Below are 23,418 nucleotides of genomic sequence, written 5' to 3'. Positions count from 1 at the left end.
TGACAAAGAACAGATTTCGTACTGAGTAAACACTGGTGTTTTGGTAGGGAAATTAAGTTATAGAATTGTTTCTAGAAAGAGAAACTGACTCATACAGATGGACTTTGTTAAGACACTACAATCTGGTACCATCCACACAGGTGAATTGTGAGTTCTATAGGTGGCTAGTTAGTTAGTTAGTTAGTTAGTTTATTATAGATATAGACAGACAGACAGACAGACAGACGATAGATATAGATAGATAGATATGGTGTTGCTTATATAAGGCTAGATGGCCTGCTTTGGTCGCAATATGAAATACTTGGGTGCACCAGAGAGGGGGAGTGTGTGAGCCAATACAGTGGACGCTTGGGTTGTGAACATGATCCATGTGGGATGCACGTTCGCAACCCGCCTCTGCGCACACACGGGTGTGATTCGGCGCTTATGTGCATGCACAAAATGCAATTTAGCACTTCTGTGCATGCATGACTGCTGAAACCCGGAAGTACTGTAACCCGTTCCGGTACTTCCGGGTTTCGGCAGTCCGCAACCTGAGATGGACTCAACATGAGGTAGGATTGTACGTCAAAAGATTTATTTTCTCTCAGTGTCCCTGTTTAACCCTGACAATAAAGCACAGGGTGATGTCCAATTGGTGTGCAATTTTCAGTGATTCCTCCTCTCCCCTGCAACCCCTTGCCCCGCTATCTGCTCTGGGGATCTTCCAATCCTTCTGAGAAGATTCAGTGAGGGTGAGGAACTGTAAGAGAGAGGTTCGTTCCCCATTTCATGGGTAGAGGTATTCCATCCGTGTAAATACACCAATTGGATGCCACCCTGTGGTTTATCGTTATGTCTGAACATGGAAACTGAAAGAAAATAGATCTTTTGACATGTTGGAGGAGAACGAGTCTTTTATATTCATTCCTGAATCTGTGCGCTTAAGACTGTGTATGCTTGAAAGAGTAGTGGAAAACTGGCCAAATCTAGGGCTCTTTTTATGATCTGAGATTTCTGCAATGTATGGCATATGATTTTTACCATTTAGCAGTGGACAGAAGGCTTACTTATACACAGTATAATGTTTACAGTAGGCTGTCAGCATGTAGCATGACGTAAGTCCCAATGCTAGCCAAATAGATATTATTTGTTCTATACATAAAGCATTCAGCAAGTTTTTTTTAAAAAGGCATGCTTAGTCTAGAGTGCAAAGAAAATATATTCATTTTTGCTAATTTAAAGTAAAATATGACTCATTTTAAAAAGAGACATTTGGCTGCAATCCTAACAGTTTAGCCATTTGCCAGTTACTGAAAACCATCCTATTTAAATTCTATATAAAGAGTACTTATATAAATAAAAGACTTTATATGTATTACAGTTTTACAGAACGTAAGAGCCAGCCAGATTTCTGAGCAGCCAGCTCAGAGAGAGGGAGAGATGGAAACCGGAGTATAGAAAGATTCCTCTTCAATCCTCTTGCTGGTATATTTCCGAACATGGGCACTTTGTGTGAGACTTCCCTTGCACTTGATTCAGAAGTTGCAGCCACATACTTGCCAACTGTCTCGATTTAATCGGGACACCCTGAATTTTGGATGTTGGCAGATACCGCCAAACTCCTCAGCACACTGCTGGGCACCTGGGTCCCCTAGCACCCTTGAGAGCACAGTGTGCCAATCACCTCAGCATGGTGGTGGGGTGCATGCTGGGTGAGCAGAGAGGAGTGTGTTGCAAACAGTGGTGCAAACTGTGCTCAGCTGGGATGTGCACCCTGCCCTGTCTGGGAGGTGAGCTGCCCAGTGGGTGCCCACAGTCCCTGAGTGGCAGTGGCAGCGGTGCCTAAAGAGCCACTACCTCTGTCCAATGTTAGAGGAGAAGAAGGCAGGCTCCAGCTTCCTCCATTCCTCCTCTCTGCCTCCTGATTGGCTGCTTTCCTCGCTGGCAACTGGCTTTAAGGAGAGAGTGTGCACTCTCAGTCTCCAGGAAACCTGCAACTTGGAGATTCTGGCCTTGCAGGGCGTAGACCCTCAGGAGACCTTCCAAATTTATGGTTCTGTAAGTCTATTATTCTCTTAGCGAAAGACGCAAGCCACACAGGTCCCAGTTTCCCCCTGCGGCATGTTAGAGTGAGACCCTATCAGCATACGACACCTCTGCTCAGAGATCTGTACTGGCTGCCAATCTGCCACCGCACCAAGTGCTACTATTAACCCAAAACCTTGACAGCCATTTACTGGCAGGGCTACCTTACCCTGTTTATGGCCACTTGGCTACTTCCATCTGTGGAGCTGGCGCTGTTTCCTTCCAACTAGCGCAGTCTGGTTGCCGGGCCGAATTGTAAAGGCATCCATGGCAACTAAGTAACTGGAGTTTTGCAAACCTGTTTATAATTACTTTTAACCCCTATGCATACCATTCTTATTCAATCATTCTCTCCGGCTTGGCTTTTTTTCTTTAAAAAATGAAAATAATAAGGCTGTGCTGGATTCCAAGAACCATAAAGTGGAATACTACTGCCATGGGAAACTCCCCCCCCCCAATGAACAAAAGCCTAACAAGGTGCCTGTCTGCCTTCAGGCAGATTGGTGAGGATCAGCCCTAAACCCACATTTACATACCAGGAAACAGGGCTAGGAGGCCAGCTGGAGCTCCCTAAATGAGGTTGTTGGAAAGAAGCCATTAACCCAATCAATGTTTATAAGGAGTAGAGCGTTAAATACTAGTGGGTTGCTGGCTATTAAATTATAAAGAACAGGGGTCTCTTTATGGAATCCACCAAAGTTCTGAATTTAACTGGGCAATCCTATAGATGTCAACCCAGGAGTAACCCTGGTTGAATACAATAGGTTGTATTCAATCTTAGTAATAATCTGAGGAGACCCATTTAAATGAATAGGTATGATTAACTTAGGCCCATTAAGTTCAGAGGGTATACTCCGTGTAAAATTTCACTGGATACAATTGACTTCAACCCAGGTAAGTGGGTATAGCTAAGGTGGGCAACCTTTTTTTCTATTGAGGGCCGCATTCCCTTGGAGGAAATCTGCTGGAGGCCACATGTGAGTGGTTGGAGCCACTCCATTTTATTTTTCTTTCTGCCACCTCATTCTCTCTTTCTTTCTTTCTTCCCATCCAGTAGGCTGCTGGTGAGGGGTAGATCCCTCTTGCCAGAGATTGAGACTGATAGCATGCAGACAATTTATGCAGTTGGTCTGAGGGCTGCATAGAGTTAGTTCTGGACCACTGGTTACTGGTATTGGACGGCATCCCAAAGGCCACATTTTTTTAGTCACTGAAAAGACAGCAAATATTTTGCAGCATTTGGTTCTTTTGTTTATTTTACACTTTTGCAGTCAGAGGAAATGCCGTTGTAGGCACCAAAAAAAGGCGGCACCTTTCACAGACAGGGACAATGCTCATGAAATGAACTCTTACATTTCAGTTGAGCACTAACTTGAAACTCTAATCCAATCAAAGAGTGCTTAGCACTCGATAAACCCCAGGAAGATTACTTTTTGTGTGTAGCTTATATCTAGCAAGAGTGATCATGGACGGGGGAAATTAAATTGGGGAACCTGAAACTCTTAAATGCAGGAAAACCTTGTACATAGCCCATAGTACACAAGCCCATAGTGAACCATGGAGATGGGAGCAACCTTTATGGCTTGGTCACATGAGGACCACAACACTGTATTACCAAGGACAGGTGTGGGGAACCTGTGGCCCTCCAGATGTTGTTTGACTTCAGCTCCCATAATCTCTTACCATTGGCCATGCTAGCTAGAGTTGATGTGAGCTGGAGTCTAGCAACATCTGGAAAGCACCGGGTTTGTCACCCCTGGCATAGTACTAAAGTCCACACTGAATGAGAGATTTGGCTTTGGGTTGGGAGAAACCAGCCAAAATTAGAATCGTAGGGTGCATTCGTTGTACCATTTTCTTCTTCCACAGTACAATTTTCTGCAATCACCTTGGGAGTAGTTCTAAAAGAATGCTGAACTTGGATGCCCTTACATTTTTTCCCTGTCTCGAGAGAAAACAAGCAAACATTTAGCATCATCAGATTATTTGCAAACTTATGGCTAGGAAGTTGAACTTAGCTCAGATTTTCCATGAATAGTTGTATGAGAAGTCAAAGGATAAAGTTCAAAGGATCCTTAATGAATAATCAGATTGCACAAAGGCCTTGAGGAACATACAAGGGTGGAATACGGAGCCTTTAAATCAAAATGCAGTATTTTATTTTAGGGCCCCCCCCTCTTTTTAACCTATAAAACTGAGGGGTGGTTAATGCATTCGTGTGTGAGAGAGTGCATGAGTCCCAAGATTTGTCTTGTAACTGCATTTTTAAAATCTGTGTTCTGTTTCTGATTATTTATATTCTCTTTCAGCTTTGATCTGTGTTTTGGGTTCTGAGTTGCTCTGTATCAAAGGAAGCTCTGTGTTCCTGATTCCTGTTATCACGAGGGACTGAGAAATGGCTATAAACTTTCCCCTTTTTGGTCAAAGTGCATGAAATTTACAGGCACATAAGGCCCTTCAGAGTGGATAAAGCCTTCCAAATTAATTTCAAATAGATCAGGGGAAGTTAAATGGTTTCTCTTCCCTCCTTTATCTCTTTTCTGAGTAGTAGGGAACAAGGCCTTGTCTCATTCTTACCTTAAAACAATTATGAGTATCTGAGTGATGCATATTCTTTTTTTTTTTTAAGAAAGGGGGAGAAAAACTTTGCAGCTTCATGCCAGCCCTTCTTTCCAGTGAAAGGTTGTTTGTGTCCTCCAAGAGAACTTACAATATGAGGCTGTTTAGAACGCTGGCTGAAGAGTTTTGAAGAGTTCTGAATTTTGTTTTGTCAAAGCAGAGCAACATAGGATTTTTTTTTGAAAAATGAAGCTTTTAACTTGTAGAAAAATCCTTTGCTGCTGGGCTTCAAATAATAAATCATCATCATCATCATCACCATCATCATCATCCACAGCTTTTCAGTGTTCTTCAAGCAACATTTTGGACAGCCTCACTTATTACATAGCCCAAAGACCTACAGAAACATAGCAGTGTATAGGAAATGTCACAGAAAAGCACAGAAACAGAGTGACACGAGGCTTCATGGCATCCCTGATCTGAGCTGGAGGGGAGTGGCTATTGACAATTTACTTTCACACAGGGAGGAGGTGAGAGACCCCTGAATAACCCCAATTCACTTCATTATTCAGCCCACACAGAGAACTGATGCACCCTCCTAGCATGTGCATAACCATTTTTCATCAGCGGATTTCCCCCCTCAACTCTCAGGGCTGCTTTTCCCACTGAGAACATGCTTTGCACTTAATTTAAACAGTGAGTGGGAAACCTGTAGCCCTCCAGATGTTCCTGGACAGCAGTTCCCATCAAGCCCAGGCTGCATGGCCAATGGTCAGGAATGATAGGAGCTGCAATCCAGCAACATCTGGAGCCCCACAGGCTTCCCGCCTACAGCTTAAACCAATGGAACTTAAAATGCTTCACCAAGGCTGGATTGTGTCCAGTGAAAGAAGACGATAATAAAACCATATTATGATCCATCTCTCCTGTGCCTGGAGGGTAGAATGAAGGCAAGTAAGGAAGAATGAGATGGTTGGCTTTTTTTGCCCTACTCCACAATAACCCTCACCTTCCTTAGTTATGATGCATGTTGGGTGCATGTGCTGATTCCTTGGCTGCATTTAGCAACCTGGTCCTAGGGTGAAAAGGCTGCCTGTAGGGTCTGGGCCACTGGATTGCTCAGGGGAGGAGCACGCCCATCAAATGAGCTGGGGGAAGAGGAAGTGGAGTAAATTACACAGCCAGGCTGGCCAATCAACACCCCCCACACCCGTCTCTTCTCATTCATTCCTTGTTCTGCTGATTTCCTGCCCACTGTGCATGGAGTTCCTCTGTACTACTCATCATTTGTGGAGGGGATTCATTGCAGACTATATTCTGCAGGCCCAAATTGGCAGGATAAGCCAGCTAGGTCTTTTGAAACACCTTCTAATTTAATGTACACGGTTCTTGCCACTGTCGGAGACAGAGAGAGTCAGAGAGAGAGAATATGCTGGCCTGATGGGCATGGTTACTCTTATGGCCTTCTTTTGCAATGCATTTCTCTTATGATTGTCATGAGAAATACGGTATTCATGATGAGTTATTTTATGCCTCAAAGCATACAGTGACAAAAGCATCCTTAAAGTTGTTAAATCTGAAATTTAACACATGGTAGAGTCCCATGAAGCTAAGAGGAGATGCAAGCACAATGATGAAGAAGCAAAGAGACAGATTTTAAAGTTTAGCTGTGAAGTAAAAAACTAACTTCAAAAGTGGCCCTTTTTATGTTATTTGTTTATTAACCACAAGTTTGCATCCCTTGCTCTACCAGCAATCATCTGGCACATGTGGTCACCCTGTGGGATCTTATTAGAGGTTTTTTAAGTGAGGTACTTGGTCAGCCGCTCCCTAGCCCTCATTTGGCTTGTACAGAACAAGCATCTAAAGAACTTCAAGAAACCATATTGAGGAAGATTGTTTAAATGGATGCAGCAGCTGTTACAGGAGCATAGCTGTCAACTTTCAGATTTGAAAATAAGGGATTAGCAGCCTCAAAAATAAGGGATCAGCAGCCTCACCTGTCCTGGGGACAGTCTACGGGATATATAACAATCCGGGATAGCAGCGGGAAGCAGCGCTGGAATAAGGGAATTTCCCGCAAAAAAAGGGAAGGTTGCCAACTATGTACAGGAGACCATATCAGAAGAAATAGACCGGCAGAGCAATCTCAGACCAATTATCAGAAGTTCTGCTGACTTCAATGAAATGTATTCCCAAGTAAGCATGCTTCTGAGTGCAGTCTAAATGTGTCATGTTTTGTGTTATTAGCCCATTTTCATATCAATTCTTAAAATAGCAATCTAGTACCTAGTTCAAGGCACTATCTTGTGCCTAATCAGTATCTGGTGCATGGAATGTACAATGATGCACCTCCGCCTTGGCATCAAATTAGAGGCCTCCAGACACCCACTTGAAATCATTTGGAAGAGCCAAAACATAGTGCAGATATGGAGACGATTAGCCTGATGGGCACCCAACTCTGTTTTTAATTTTTTCCCCAAGAGCATGTTTTGTTCAATGAAATTCTGGCAGAGCATTCAGAGCCAGACCTCTGCCAAATCAGGCCTGCTTTTAACCACAACCACTTGGGTGGCCCAGCACTAGACTGCAGCCTGTAGGATCTTTCAAGCCACATAGTCTAATTGGATTGACTCATCTCTTCCTCCTTTCAGATGTTTTGCAGCATGGAACTGCATGGTGATCTTCTGGAGAAGACCACGTTCTTCTGTTTGTGACTGACTGCACACTTATTGACTGAACCATGGGTTCCAGTGACTTCACCATTTCTGTTGGTATAACTCCACCAAATTCCAACACAGCATCTTTGCAAATCTAAAACACAGACTAAATATTGTGTTTTAGTTTCACATTCTGTTTGTATATTTCTAATTGTCAAGCAACATCTCATTCTAAAACAATTTCATTTTTAAAAAAACCCAACTAAGTCATACTAAATCAAATTGTGAGCTTTCCCTCTCTCAAAACAAACTTTGTTCTGCAGAAATATGTGCAGAAGGCAAATAAGCTTCAGTATTTGGCACACACAAAAATACAAATCAGCAATCTGTACACATACATAGAAAACAGACACTGTATCCATTAAAGAAGTATAGTTGAAGGACACAGAACTTAATACCACACAGGTCTACATGAGCTCTGATGTCACACAAATTAACATGTCTGCTTTGGTTTGTGGCCTGACATGAACCCCTCTTGGCACATTACTTGTGTACAGAGGGCAAGTGTGTTGGCCTGGGGATGCCCAGTTACCCCTGCCCTTCTAATACTATCACTGTGGTCAACATAATCTTTGAAGTGGGGAAAACTTTTCTGTGCTTCCCTGAACACAATCTTGATTGCCTGAGATGAAAATCAAACTCTTCAGACTCCCCTTATATTTCTGCTACTGCCAGGATATGTAATGTTGCTACATTTATAGTATGGGTATGGTGGGGTTGTTTTTGGGTTTTTTTTGTATGCTGTTACATTTGCTATATGTTGCTGCTTTGTTATTGTGGTTATTGTGAAATTATGATTGTGATTTTGTGATTTATTAATGGTTGTAAGCTGTTTTTGCGCATTATATTTTTGATCACAGAACAAAAAACATGGGCAGCTAGAACTATATGTGTTGATTATACCATGAGAACCACAGCAACATCCCATGTAGGCAGTGGCAGTAGCTATGAATGTTTTTTCTCCTATCACTGGAAGGTTGGCTGTCATCTTTTCTCTTTCTCATATATATATATATATATATATATTTGCTTTCGTAGATTTTCACGGGTACAGGAATGCAGGTTTTGGTGTCTTCGGGTGTCTTCCCGTGTAAGAGTCGGGGTGTCTGTGCGACGTTTCGACGAGGTCTCACTCGTCATCTTCAGGCTGGTGCTTTCGGCTTCTTGTTATTGGAACAGAGCAGAGTCTGGTGTTTGAGTTCCTATAAATACTGTTGAGGGGTGTGGTGTATAGCCTCCAACGTTCTGGGTAGAGAGGAAGTTCCTAGATTAGTGTGCCTTTTCTTCTTTTGTTCCTTAATTACTTGAGGGATATCTTGGGTGATTTCATGAGTGATATTCTGAATATCACTGGGTGGGTCATTAATTACTTGAGGGATATCTTGGGTGATTTCATGAGTGATATTCTGAATATCACTGGGTGGGTCATTAAGTGTAGATTAGTTGCTAAAGCTCTCGTGTCTTGACCTCTTGAGCTTGTGAAGAGTTTTTCTGAGAAGATGGCTGTGCTGCATTTAGTTGTGCTTTGGCTTGGCTTCGTGTATAGGGGCGAGCTATGGTTTTGTGCCTTGTGTCAGCCAGATCTGTGTAGGGATTGCAGGGGGGTGCAGCATCCGGAGGTGCCACTATAGTTTGGTTGCTGGATGGAGTCTGTAATATGTCTGTGGAGAGGGTCTGGGTTTGGGTCTGGTGTGGTTGATTGGTGACGGCGTTCTGTGTGCCTCTGGTTCTGGTGTCGGTTTTTGTGGGGAGGGCTAATTTCCAGATGTCTGGCAGGCGGGACGTGTCGTCACGCTTGTTCATGTTGTGAGGGTGTTTCTCTATCTCGATGGCTTCCATGATTATTCTCTTGTGGTGATGTTCCATGTTAAAGAGCAATTTGGAATCTGCAAAATTAATTTCGTGTCCTGTTTCTTTCATGTGTTGGAAAAGAGAGGAAGTTTTTTCTTCTTTTTTGACGGCATTCTTGTGTTCTGCGATACGTGCATTTATTCGTCTGTTTGTTTGTCCAATGTACGTGGCTGGGCAGACTTTGCAGGGTATTTCATAGACCCCTTGGTTTTCCAGCTGGATTTTGTCTTTTGGGTTTCTGAGGATATTGGCTATTTTTTGGTTGGTGCAGAAGGCTGTTTTGATATTGTGTTTATGGAGGATTTTGCTGATTTTGTCTGTAGTGCCCTTGATATAAGGAAGGAGGGCCATGCCATTGTTTTCTTCTGTGTCTTGGTTTTTGGGGGGTGTTTCTTTTTGGATTAGCTTCGTAACCCTGTTTTTCTGGTATCCATTGGCGATTAACACATTTGAGAGATTCTGTAACTCAGTTGTCAAGTGGTCTTTGTCAGCCAGGCGTTTGGTTCTGGAGATGAGAGTCTTGGCTACGGAGTTTATTTGTGCAGGGTGGTGGTGTGATTGTGCATGTAAGTAGCGGTTGGTGTGTGTTTTTTTCCGGTAGATAGTGTGTCCTAGGGAGCCATCAGGTTTTTTGTAGATTAGGACGTCAAGAAAGGGGAGTTGGTTGTTGTCTTCAACTCCCCTTTCTTGACGTCCTAATCTACAAAAAACCTGATGGCTCCCTAGGACACACTATCTACCGGAAAAAAACACACACCAACCGCTACTTACATGCACAATCACACCACCACCCTGCACAAATAAACTCCGTAGCCAAGACTCTCATCTCCAGAACCAAACGCCTGGCTGACAAAGACCACTTGACAACTGAGTTACAGAATCTCTCAAATGTGTTAATCGCCAATGGATACCAGAAAAACAGGGTTACGAAGCTAATCCAAAAAGAAACACCCCCCAAAAACCAAGACACAGAAGAAAACAATGGCATGGCCCTCCTTCCTTATATCAAGGGCACTACAGACAAAATCAGCAAAATCCTCCATAAACACAATATCAAAACAGCCTTCTGCACCAACCAAAAAATAGCCAATATCCTCAGAAACCCAAAAGACAAAATCCAGCTGGAAAACCAAGGGGTCTATGAAATACCCTGCAAAGTCTGCCCAGCCACGTACATTGGACAAACAAACAGACGAATAAATGCACGTATCGCAGAACACAAGAATGCCGTCAAAAAAGAAGAAAAAACTTCCTCTCTTTTCCAACACATGAAAGAAACAGGACACGAAATTAATTTTGCAGATTCCAAATTGCTCTTTAACATGGAACATCACCACAAGAGAATAATCATGGAAGCCATCGAGATAGAGAAACACCCTCACAACATGAACAAGCGTGACGACACGTCCCGCCTGCCAGACATCTGGAAATTAGCCCTCCCCACAAAAACCGACACCAGAACCAGAGGCACACAGAACGCCGTCACCAATCAACCACACCAGACCCAAACCCAGACCCTCTCCACAGACATATTACAGACTCCATCCAGCAACCAAACTATAGTGGCACCTCCGGATGCTGCACCCCCCTGCAATCCCTACACAGATCTGGCTGACACAAGGCACAAAACCATAGCTCGCCCCTATACACGAAGCCAAGCCAAAGCACAACTAAATGCAGCACAGCCATCTTCTCAGAAAAACTCTTCACAAGCTCAAGAGGTCAAGACACGAGAGCTTTAGCAACTAATCTACACTTAATGACCCACCCAGTGATATTCAGAATATCACTCATGAAATCACCCAAGATATCCCTCAAGTAATTAATGACCCACCCAGTGATATTCAGAATATCACTCATGAAATCACCCAAGATATCCCTCAAGTAATTAAGGAACAAAAGAAGAAAAGGCACACTAATCTAGGAACTTCCTCTCTACCCAGAACGTTGGAGGCTATACACCACACCCCTCAACAGTATTTATAGGAACTCAAACACCAGACTCTGCTCTGTTCCAATAACAAGAAGCCGAAAGCACCAGCCTGAAGATGACGAGTGAGACCTCGTCGAAACGTCGCACAGACACCCCGACTCTTACACGGGAAGACACCCGAAGACACCAAAACCTGCATATATATATATATATATATATATATATATATATGCTTTCGTAGATTTTCACGGGTACAGGAATGCAGGTTTTGGTGTCTTCGGGTGTCTTCCCGTGTAAGAGTCGGGGTGTCTGTGCGACGTTTCGACGAGGTCTCACTCGTCATCTTCAGGCTGGTGCTTTCGGCTTCTTGTTACTGGAACAGAGCAGAATCTGGTGTTTGAGTTCCTATAAATACTGTTGAGGGGTGTGGTGTATAGCCTCCAACGTTCTGGGCAGAGAGGAAGTTCCTAGATTAGTGTGCCATATATATATATATATATATATATATATATATATATATATATATGGCACACTAATGTGTGCCATATATATATATATATATATATATATATATATATATATATATGCTTTCGTAGATTTTCACGGGTACAGGAATGCAGGTTTTGGTGTCTTCGGGTGTCTTCCCGTGTAAGAGTCGGGGTGTCTGGGCGACGTTTCGACGAGGTCTCACTCGTCATCTTCAGGCTGGTGCTTTCGGCTTCTTGTTACTGGAACAGTAACACCAGATTCTGCTCTGTTCCAGTAACAAGAAGCCGAAAGCACCAGCCTGAAGATGACGAGTGAGACCTCGTCGAAACATCGCCCAGACACCCCGACTCTTACACGGGAAGACACCCGAAGACACCAAAACCTGCATATATATATATTGCAGCCATCAAATCAGCCTGTACAATAATGCAAATGGCTGTTATTTAGACTACGTTCTAGTGTACTGACATATGTTAAGGGTCATTTTAGCTGTATATTTATACCTCTAGTATATTTTATCTTACTGTTTTACTTTTTGAAAAAAATGTAAGCCACTCTGAACTTGTGCTTTTAGAGAGAGCTATAAATGGAAAGAAATAATAAAAAGATGTCCTCCAGTGGATTACCAAATAGCTACTAGCACTAAGTCAGAGATGGAACAGAGCTCAATAGATATCACATAACAATGAAATACACATAAACAATTTATTTCCTTTTACTCCAACTCTCAATAAATGCAGTACATACAATGATATTTGTATGTAGGTCACAAGGTACTTCCCTGGTTTTATCGGTCATCTAACTTCTGTTCTCCATTACTCTCGCCCTTACTAAATGAGTAATGTAAACAAAGATTAAACAACAGCGATAATGGGCCTATTTATCATACAGACTTACAGCAGACTTACAGTATGCATGTCTACTCAGAGGCAGGTCTCTTTGCATTCAGTGGGACTTACTTCCAGGTAAGTGTGAGGTGTGAAGCCTTAGATAACATTTATACAATTGTAATGGATGAGGCTTCCCCTCAAAAAGCTTAAGAATAGTAGTTTGATGACATGGAGCAAAAATTTATCTCTTAAAGACCCCTGCTCACGCTCTCTCTCTCTCTCTCTCTCTCTCTCTCTCTCTCTCTCAGGACTACAATTTCAGGGGTCCCTAGGGAGAGAAACTGGTAGCAGAACTAGTTTAAGTCTACATTATCTAATGGCAGCTTCATAGAAAGCCCTAGTGAGTGGTGTAGATTTTACCAAATGTCATGAGGTTGACCAAACAGCTACAAGAAAACAACTCTTTGCACATTCAATTGCTAACTTTGAGTTTGGATGAACTTCCAGCTCTAAAGAAGCAAAGAAACATTGATCAAAAAAGCCAAAGACTTAAAAGCAAATCCTGTAGAAAGGTACATAAGAGTGAGCACTGTGGCGTTGTCAAAATGTGCGTTATGAAGTTAAACTGGCTTATAAGTTTCATTTTATAAAATGTGACTTTAAAGACAGGTGTGTTCCTTTTTTATCTGCCTGTGGATACTAGATAAGTCATATTTTTTTGACAGAAATATGTCCTTTTGATGTAATGGACTAGACACAAAAAACTCCAAACAGATTTTTCCCAAGGAAAGCCTGTGTGTGCAAGGTTATGTGCTAACTGTAACCTAATTTGCCAAATATAAGGTTTGTCCCCACAGACCAAATCTGGGAGATCATAATAGGGAATGCTGCCCAATTAATAGTTATACCATTCGATAAACAGATAGCAGTAATGTACACCCAACATATGGAAGTGAAAAGAGACCTATAAAATGAACAGAGGCAGCTAGAAAGGAACACTGGTGTAACATAAAGTTCCCACTAGAGGTTGAAAGTGATACGGTGATACAACAAACACAGTAAGAATAAGCGCCTGTCTAGTATGCTGGGGGAGGGACTTTTTCTGTCCTGGAAATTTATTTCAAAATACAAATTACTTAGTCAATTTAACATGCAGATGCAGATATAATTGTAGATAAGCAAAGATCATAAGGATCCTGTTACAGAAATTGATTGGAGGGGTGTGCAAAGTTGATGCTGAAATCAATAAGGTTGGAAAGTGCTTCACATCACGCCAGTTGCTTGGCTTTAAAAATGGGAGGATAGATGTCATAGCCCTACTTGGGTGTTCAGTTTGTATGTGAGTTTTTGTTTTCACCAGTGAAAGTGCTGTCAAGCCCTGTCTCCCAGTCTCCTTTTTGCTCATTCTCCATAAGTCTGAATGTATGCAGTAGGGAGCCTACTCTTTAATCCAGGGGTCAACAACCTAAGGCCCATGGGCCACAAGCGGCCCATGGGGGTCATTTAACCAGCCCGTGGACCCGCACTGCCCGCTCGGGGACCCCTGCCGCCCGCTTGGTCGGCTCCTGTGCACGGAGCAGAGTGGGGACCGCCTTCCGCGATGCTGGCTGGCTTCCCATTGGCTGCGGGAAGCTCCTGCAGCCAATGGGAAGCTGTGCATGACTCCTCCACACTCGAAATAGTGTTTGTGCATGCGCATGCACACACACACTCTGGCCCACTGCGGCATCTGCAGGACCATGAACCGGCCCAAGCCACAAAAATTTTGCTGACCCTTGCTTAAATCCCTTTCTACACAATAAGGCCCCTTGCTTCATACCTTTGCTTTCCAATACATGGAGGACTGAGAAGAGAGGAGGCGGCGGCTTGGGGCGGGAGAGGCAGTCTTGGCAGCACACCTCCCACTCTCCCTCACACAATGGAAATCAAGTGTACAATTGGATCACCCATATAAGACACACACACAAAAAATTCAGAATACGTAGGATATAATTTGGAAACTATTTCAAAGGCTGTATCTGACTCAAAGTAGACCGGTTGGAATTAATGGACAAGATTAGTTTAAGTCCACTGATATCAATGAATCTACTCTGAGTATATCTTAGTTGGATAAAACACTGAATCAATATCAAGAAAAATAATTCAACAGTGAGTGCTTCTAAATTAACTTTTGCTGATATAGATCGTAAGAGGTGTCATAAGAGCCTAGACAATGTCATTACCATAAGATACATACATGTTAGTTGTGCTAATTCCATATTTTGGGGCATTTATTCAGAGAAGCCTGGAAAACAGCTTATGATTTGAAGAGAGGTTTTAAAAGATGAATATGACAAAAATTAACATTAGAAGCTGCTCTGAAATTTGTTCATTTTCCCCTATGACAAATATCTTTTCCATCAAATATAATTGCAATCGGACATAACATTAAACCATAGTTTAGTGATTTGTGTGCAATACATCTCCCTACTCTTTCTGTGTTGTAGCCCCAAGGAGCAACAGATGCTTCTAATCACCTCCTCCTCTGGAATAGTCATGAAGAGGAAGTTGAAAGCAACTGTTTCTACTTTCAACTAACCGCAGTTTGTGATTTGACTGAATGGGAAAAGCTATGGTTAGTTTAAACAATAGTTTGTCCAAACAATTCAAGATCAAACTGTGGTTTATTAAAACTAACAGCAGCCTCACTTTGGTCAAAACAACATTCAGTGGTCAGTTGAATATAGAAGTGGTTGTTTCTGATCTCTTCCTTGCAGCCACCCTGGAGAAGAAGAAAGGGCGGGAGTATGAAAGCCTGAGGTTTGTTCATTTGCCACAAAACTATGGTTTAGAATTACATCTGAATCTGGTCACAGATTGCCACCCTGGGACAAGACAACAATGGCAGGACAGTTAACAGTATATGGAGATAGCATTCACCCTGGGAATCACACTTTATATTGCACATTTTTACATGTAGTCATATCTGTAAAATTCCATACAGCAGGAATTTTTGACTTCCCATTGGACATGAAAGGTAGCTGTGTATCTCTAAATTCTTGGGCACTCAAAGTAGTGTGTGCCCACTTCATGTTTACAGATCCATGTCTTTGTGTTAAGCAGTAGAATATGATTCACTTACAGTCTTCAATGGAGCTTATTCCTTTAGTCAGTGCACAGGGCTGCATCTTAATCCTCCCTCAGATCAAAGTTCAGTAGACTGCTTGGGGCAATACACTGCTGTACTCTTATTGTAACTGCAGATAGAAACTAGAATGGCTCAGGTGTAAATCTGACACACAGAGTTCAACTATTCAGAAATTATATAGAGTAACCTTCCCCCTTTCCTCAGCTACTCAGTTTGTAGAGACTGTGTACAGAAAAAAACCACACCCAAAACTTATTTAGGGAATGTAACATTTAGAGAATAACCCACAATCCCCCCCACTCTTCAGCAGTCTAACATTAGGGCTTGCTCACACTTACGGCTCATCCCCAAACTGCAGTTTTTTATTGAGATTTGAATCCCATGGCCTTCTTGGATCACTCCAACTCATCTGCTCTGCTGTTTGCTCTTCTCTAGCACTGGCCCTACTATTAGGCAGAGTGAGGCAGCTGCCTCGGGTGGCTGATTTTGGATGTCGTGACATTGTAGTGAATTATTTGTAATTTTATTTATTACTATTATTCCTACTATTAAATATTGTTGCTTCCAGGGAAAGGAAGAGGTCTTTGTGGGAAGTGGCTGGCCTTGCATGCCAAACACCTTGACTTAGCTGGGAGGGAGCAGCCATTTGTGCTGCAGTCTCAGGCAGCAAAATGTCTCAGGTTACCTCAGGGCTGTCACTTTCTTTTGAGGAGAAATTTAGATTAAATCTTCTTTTGCACTTTAAAAAATAGATTTTTTCTGTGGTTAGGAACTGGTGGCAAAATGCACTAAGATGTTTGAGATAATGATCAATTGATGGGAGATGTACGGCCTCTGTACAAACGAATCTAGATGAACGCTCATTGTTGTACAACATCCCTGCAAACAAATCTGAATGCTCAATAAAGAGCAAACATCTCCTAAGCTCTGTGCAGGCTATGGGCAGGTAAATCAGGGAGAATGCTTAATAAACATGTTACTTGGAGGAGCCTTTGGGCTGGCTCTGCTCTTCTTTACAGCTTGTGTGTGTGTGTGTGTGTGTGTGTGTGTGTGTGTGTGTGTAAAACATTGTCATGCAGAAGACACTGACCCCCATTCCGGAGGTCTGTACTTAACCTGAAACTGTTCTTAACCTGAAGCACCACTTTAGCTAATGGGGCCTCCTGCTGCTGCCACGCTGCCAGAGCATGATTTCTGTTCTCATCCTGAAGCAAAGTGCTTAACCTGAAGCACTATTTCTGGGTTAGTGGAGTCTGTAACCTGAAGCGTATGTAACCCAAGGTACCACTGTAACCTCCCCATTTCCACTTTTCTCCTGCACAAAGCCAAGGTAACATGTTCGAAGACGAATCCCTGTCTGTTTTCTTTTTATATTAATTGACTTGCACAGCTGTTTTATTGACTGGGGTGGGGTGGCACAGAGGAAAAGCTATGGGGAAATTTGAGGGACTCCCCACCACCGAATGAGGATTTCTACCAGGTATATATGTACCCCTGCAGCTTTGTAATTCCGTCTGAATAAAAACAACAGTGCTGAGGCTGCATCCTAAAACATGCCAGGGTATCAATTCCCACCTGCTCCCCCCCCAAAAAAACACAATGCTATCTTTCTTGTTACATTTCATAGTGTCTGACAACTTTTAACCACAGGAAAGAAGCTGCTTTGAAGAAGTCTCTTGCTAAGTCAAGCTCTAGCATGGAGCTTAGACGCCTGAGCCCTCAGGGCTCCAGGATTGTCAGCAGCCTTTTTTCTTTTTCTTTAAATAGCTGAGTTAGGGGGTTTTCTTCAGAAGTTTTTTGGGGAGTGGGTGGGACAGGAGAACAAATGAAATTGAGTAAGAAACGCAAACTAAAAGTGAGGGACAGAACAGAGCTCCCAAGGCTACCTCGGCAGATCCTGATTAATTTCATGCTTTTTGGAGGCATTTAATTCTAAATTGTCTAGGATGAATTTTAGAGGGGCAGTCCCACAGAATGATACTGTCAAGGGAGTATCTGTCAAGGGAGGAACCCCTGTGTTGGTTCTTCTATTAACATCCTCCACCAAGCCTACCGTTTTCAGTGGTCTCCTCTTTAGATGGGCCTGAAAAGCATTTGTGACACAGGAATTTACTTATAGCCAGCGGAGGAGAGTGCAAAACTTATTGCACAGTGAAAGTTATTACAATGCATTCAACTGCATGCATGAAGAAACTCTCCACGGCAGTTCCCCATGTGTGTTTACTTGCCTGCATAGAACAATGTCTGAAGAGAGACATTCATTTGCCCAGCTCATTGGGCACAGAAATAGTCACTTCATAGTTTTCTCCTGCCTAAGAGATGCTTTCTGGAAACTCTGGAAACCATATCACGCGCTCTCTCTCTCTCTCTCAGCTGAAGATACTGCTTTGCAAATCTGTTAACTTCATACCCCATACTGCACACTAAGAAATGTGTTGACTGTCCCAGTTTAGGGTCACTTTAGAGATACACAAAAGCCCAGACAGCAACTTTCTATGCTTATGCTCTGTCCCCGACCAGACTCGCTTGTTGGAACCCCGCTGCTCCTGTCCCCAACAGCTGTGATGAACTAACTCCTGTGCTCATTAGGTTATATGCAAACAGTGATGAAAGGGAACGTAGAGCCGTGTCACGTTGAGCAGTCAGAAAACAAACCTTTGACACAAAGCAGCAGGCAGATAATAAGACTCTGTGGTTGACAACAAATGAGACTACACTTAATTTGCTGTGCAGTGTTCATGTAATTAGATACATTTGGTACAGGCAAGGAAGTAGACAGCTAGAATATGGTCATGATGAATTGGGGGACCCTCTGTCAGGCTCTGATCATATTAATCATAAGGCCAAAGCTTGGTGACTCAATTTTTCTTCCGAGTATGCACTGTTACTTTCTTTTCCACAGGGAAAATATGCTAGTTTTGAACTAGAATTCTTGTGTAAACACACACACACACACACACACACACACACACACACACACTTGTTGTGTTTAAAGTAGAATAATCATAAGAAATATTCCTTTTGTTTGAATAAGGAGATTTTCTTGTACACTGTATAAGCACAGGATAGTCCTATCAATTCTGCAGCAGAATTCTATTGTCTCTCATGGTACCAGGAAACAAGAATAGCCCCTACTGTAGCATCCATAAAACCTACACAGTGGTGGCCACTCTGTTTACCAATCTGATCTAAAGCACAGGATGGTATTAGTGTACACTATAATAGATAGGAAGCCCTCTTTCCTTCCTGCACATACTGTAAGGAGGTTTCTCCTGCGGAGACAGTGACACGACACTGCAAAAACAGGCACAACCGCTAATTTATTTCACTGATAGCCTATTTGAAATCGCTTATCTACAACTTTTCACCGGAATTATAACTAGCAAGTTTACAAAAATAAGCGGATACAGTTGTAACAAATTTAAATTTAGAAAAAGATATCCAAAGGTTTAGTAAAATCTGATACTCAGGATTGACCGTCTGAGAATGCCTGAGTAAATGCATGTGCTTTTAGCCAGTGGTGAAACAGCAAGGCAGCACTTGCCTACTGCACCTCCAAAAGGAGATAATTTCACAAGGGAACTACCACTAAAATCTGGTGCCCCGCCTCTCTTGCTCTGTTCTACATCACTGTTGTGTTGCCCCCTGTGGTGCTGGTGCCCAGTGTGGTCGCACTACTTTTAAACCATCTCTGACCATGGAGAAGGCCTTCCATATGACTATGCAAGGCCTAAGTCACCATCCGAGCCTTCTGCCTGTGCCATTTGTGGCTATGGAGGTTTGTGGAATTACATTTCAGTGAATTCTGATTCAGGCTGACCTGATCCACACACCCCAGACCAATGTGCATATTGGAATGTTAAAACTAGCCTGAATTCTATAGGGCAGTTCTTGGCTCGCAAAACATACCACGGTGCATTAAAAAATTGGTGCTTCGGGATTTAGAAATGCACTTGTGGAGATATGTATTTCACAAGATTTATATAACGCTCGATCATAATAAACCCTCAAGGAAAAAAGAATATAATTATCAGTAAAAAAAAAAAAAGAGAGCTGAAACCCACTATTTAAAGGAGCTGTAGTCCAACAACATCTGAAGGGCCACAGGATAGCCACCCTTGCCCATAAGTCTGTTCTTGTTTTCAATGTGGAACCAGAAAGGCTACACTCCCTCACTTCCACCAGAGGTTTCTGCCAAGGAAACAGAGAAGGCCTCTGACTTTAAACTCCAGAAGCACTGCTTCTTGTTATGGATTGTCCAGTAGCAAAATAAACTGTAAACTTCTATGTCACGTAGGGAAGTATTAAGTTAGAAACAACATGTTGCTAAAAAAAGAAAAAGGCTGCAATTTTAAGTCTGCAAAATAATAAACTTGTTTAAACAAACCTTTGTGTTTTGATTTCAGAGAGCAAAGACTGATCTTACCCGACATTAATGCCTTTGATTGTTCTTTCAACCAAGTCAGTTACTACGAAAGAGTACAGTTTAATCCTCTGGGGAGTTGGGTTAGGGTCAGAGGCTGGCAGCTGGTAGGATTATCACTGATGTAACCCAGGTGATTTCACAGAGTCTGAGGCAGTATGCCTCTGGACACAAATTGCTGGAATCGCAGGTGGGGAGAGTGCTGTTGTGCTCAGGTCCTGCTTATGTATGGGCTTCCCTTGGCCATCTGGCTGCCCACTGTGAGAACACAAGGCTGGACTAGATGGGCCACTGGCCTGATTTAGCAGGCCCCAATGTTTTTGGTAGTAAAGAGTCCACACAGCTCAATAATCCAGCATGTGGAAAAATAACTGCTCAATTATAGGGTGATTTAGTCCAAGTGGTAATGATGGAATAGCTTAACCCTCTAATCTAGGGTATCCTTGTCCCCTGGGATGCAGGGGATCTAGTAGCATCCTTGACCCCTGGGATGCTGGGGGAAAGAGCAGCAAAAAGGAAACCAAAGTCTAAGATCCCAAACAGATGAAGATACTGGAGGACAGCATCCCTCTCTTTGCTTTAGATCACCTTGGTCTAAGACAGTCTTAGGTACAGAGGTTGATATGAGGGCATTTCTTGGCAGTAGGGCAAACTCAAGACAGGAGTTAGTTATACTGAATACAAGACCCAAGGTTGATGCATGCACTCTTGTTTTTTAGTACTATGCATTGGCTCAGCTTGGGTTAGATATGCACGTGTTACCTTGCTCTTTTGAATGATCCAGAGGATGGGCAGATCCAAGCTCAGAGTGGTTCCCAATCTACAAGTACCTAGCCTATGCTTATTCACCTGGGAGTAAGTCCCATTTGACTCCATGAGGGGTTACACCTGTTAATTCACCATCATGCTGTAGAACCTGCAATTCCCACTAGCAGAGAGCTATCCTAGAATGCTATGATTGGTATTTGACTAAGATTTACTCAAATGAGAGCCACTGAATGTAATGGACCAAACTTAGTCATGTTTCTTCATTTCAGTGGGACCACTCTTAGTTGACTACCACCCTAGATGCTTCATTTTGCATGGAAGGAATGAAACTCCAGAGCAATGTATAGTTTTTGCTTTGTTTTAAACAGTTGAAAGATCAGAGCATTTCCTGTTGCCGCTCCAAATCCATTACTATGAAACCCCTAGGTTTTAGTTTCAGAAGCCATGGATGTTGTTGTTATTATTTACTGGATTTGCCGGTTGCTTCCAAGGGAACTCAAAGTGACTTGCATTAAAACTGACTGACATGATAGAGGTGGCCATGTCTTATTATTGAACTGCTCCCCTCAGCTCCCCTTGATGGGGGCATTTCCCTACAGTGATCAACATGCTGACCATGCAGTGATAAATCCAGTGAGGGATATTCCAAGCCAGCTAGGGAGGCACATTTTGTCCCAGGCGCTGTGCCTGGTATTTTTTGGCAACAATGAAGCAGTTAATACCCTTTTCAAAGACCTCCGCAACTCCCCATTGCATGAAATTGCCCAGCTGTCAGACCTTCAGACTCGCCTTCATCCTCACAGCAGTTCTTCTCCTGCTTATAAAGGGGGATATCCGGAAACAGGGCATTCCAGAAGAGGAAAGGGGGAGGAAGCTGTCAGCTGTGCTGCTCTTCATCACATCCTTAGGAGACGGCATATTTTTCTCTTCACTGATTGCAGCTGGATTTGGAAACAGCCAGAGCAGGATTTTGACCCCTCTCTAGAGACATTTTCTCCTCTTTCTCCAAAGTCTTATTTTCATCTCTAGTGAGTAACTTGCTGTCTATCACTGGCTGCTGAGTAAGTTTCAAAAGTATGAACACCTAAAAGTGTAGCTGTGCCTCTGGGGTGCACACAGAGGAGGGCCTAGTGAAAATACTTATGAAAGGCAGTGAAGCCCTGTATTTGACTGGAAGTGGAGGAACAAAGATACCTGTGTGTGTGTGCCAAGATTCTGCAGCAGCAGAGCAGAAAAACATTTTATTACTAGCATTATCATTATATTTACCGTATTTTTTGCTCTATAACACGCACCCGACCATAACACGCACATAGTTTTTAGAGGAGGAAAATCCGTAGGCATGCCACCCGTAGGCATTTCCTCCATAACACGCACAGACATTTCCCCTTACTTTCTAGGAGGAAAAAAGTGAGTGTTATGGTGCAAAAAATACGGTATTTATCTCCCACCTTTCTCCTGAGCTGGGATTAGAAAACATAGCAGAATGTGGTACCAAAGCACAGGACTCAGTTTCCTGAGAATTTCAGTTTTCTGCCTTTCTTTGGCAAATTTCTTTCTTTCTTTTGTGGATTTCTAGTCTTTAACAGCACCTCCTGGAATCTGAGAAGCTGGAAAGAAAGCCAACTAACAGCATTCTACACATGTCTACTAAGTAAGTCCTATTGAGACCAATGGGACATACTCCCAAGTAAGCGAGTAGAATGGTTGCATGTGCTGTAGCACACCATCTCTCTGGCATATTTCTGTATGATTTATTCCATTTCTGTTGGAAAGTGGAAAGAGCAAATTAAGGACCTTATAGAGCTGTGACGATCAGCAATGGAACTATTTACACAGCTGAATGGCAAACTATAAAGATACACACCTCTGTGATTTCTGCGATTTGATAACACCTGTAGAGTGGTCAATATTCCAGTTAACAAATTTATACAAAAGAGATAGATTCTGAGGAAGCTAAGAATAGAATCCTTACCCTTGCAGAAAGGCCTTGCTATATATAGCATATTTCTTTCTTTTCCCTGTCATTAAAGTCCAGCACAGGAAGGAGGAGGCTACAGCACCAGAGCAAACTGGTAAAACTTACCCATGAATGGCATGGATAGAGTGAGGTTCATAATGGTATCTTCCTTCCTGGTGACGCATGTCAATTGGCAAAGGAGCATGGAAGGCTGGGAAAAGATGCTGTGGCACTGTGGAAGGAAAAAGAAGAAAAACAGCTTCAAAAAACTTCCTTCATTTTATTAAAAAGAAGGGGGGGGGGAAGCCCCACAAAACAGTTTCAAAAGCACTAAAGCTCCATGCATTTCAGAGCAAGTGCAGAGCCAAACAAGGGGGTCTTCGAGATATCTGTACTATCGTACACCAGAGAAGGAGAATGAATAAATAATCAAAGCCATTTGGAGAAATCCTACATCTTCGACATAAAAGATCTCCAACAGGGTTTTTGACAAAGACAAGCAGCTAAGCGCTCTTTGAACTCAGGGAGATTATAGGAAGCACCAAGGAATACTCGGATCCCAGTGCAAATCAGAGTCGACAGAGCTTGGCGGAACCCAGACCAGAATTGCTTCCACTGTCAGCAGTAGCAGCACCTTTCCCTAAGGTATATACACAAACATCCCAACTTGGAAATATTTATCTAAGAGTGG

At 42.7% G+C, this 23,418-nt stretch overlaps 1 protein-coding gene across 1 annotated transcript in view; it reads right to left on the bottom strand.

The window, feature by feature from the left end:
* Positions 1–23,418, bottom strand: part of GLI2 (GLI family zinc finger 2) — a 196,330-nt gene that overhangs the window by 41,212 nt on the left and 131,700 nt on the right. The window contains exon 3 of the mRNA XM_082238127.1: positions 22,854–22,959. Coding sequence (XP_082094253.1) covers positions 22,854–22,959 — 106 coding nt within the window. The remainder of the gene's footprint in view (positions 1–22,853; positions 22,960–23,418) is intronic.

This window comes from Podarcis vaucheri (assembly GCF_965113315.1).
Source record: "Podarcis vaucheri genome assembly, chromosome: 1".
In the NCBI taxonomy this organism is placed as follows: domain Eukaryota; kingdom Metazoa; phylum Chordata; class Lepidosauria; order Squamata; family Lacertidae; genus Podarcis; species Podarcis vaucheri.
Note: the sequence above shows the minus strand (reverse complement) of the source record. Positions and strands in the feature narration are given on the sequence as shown.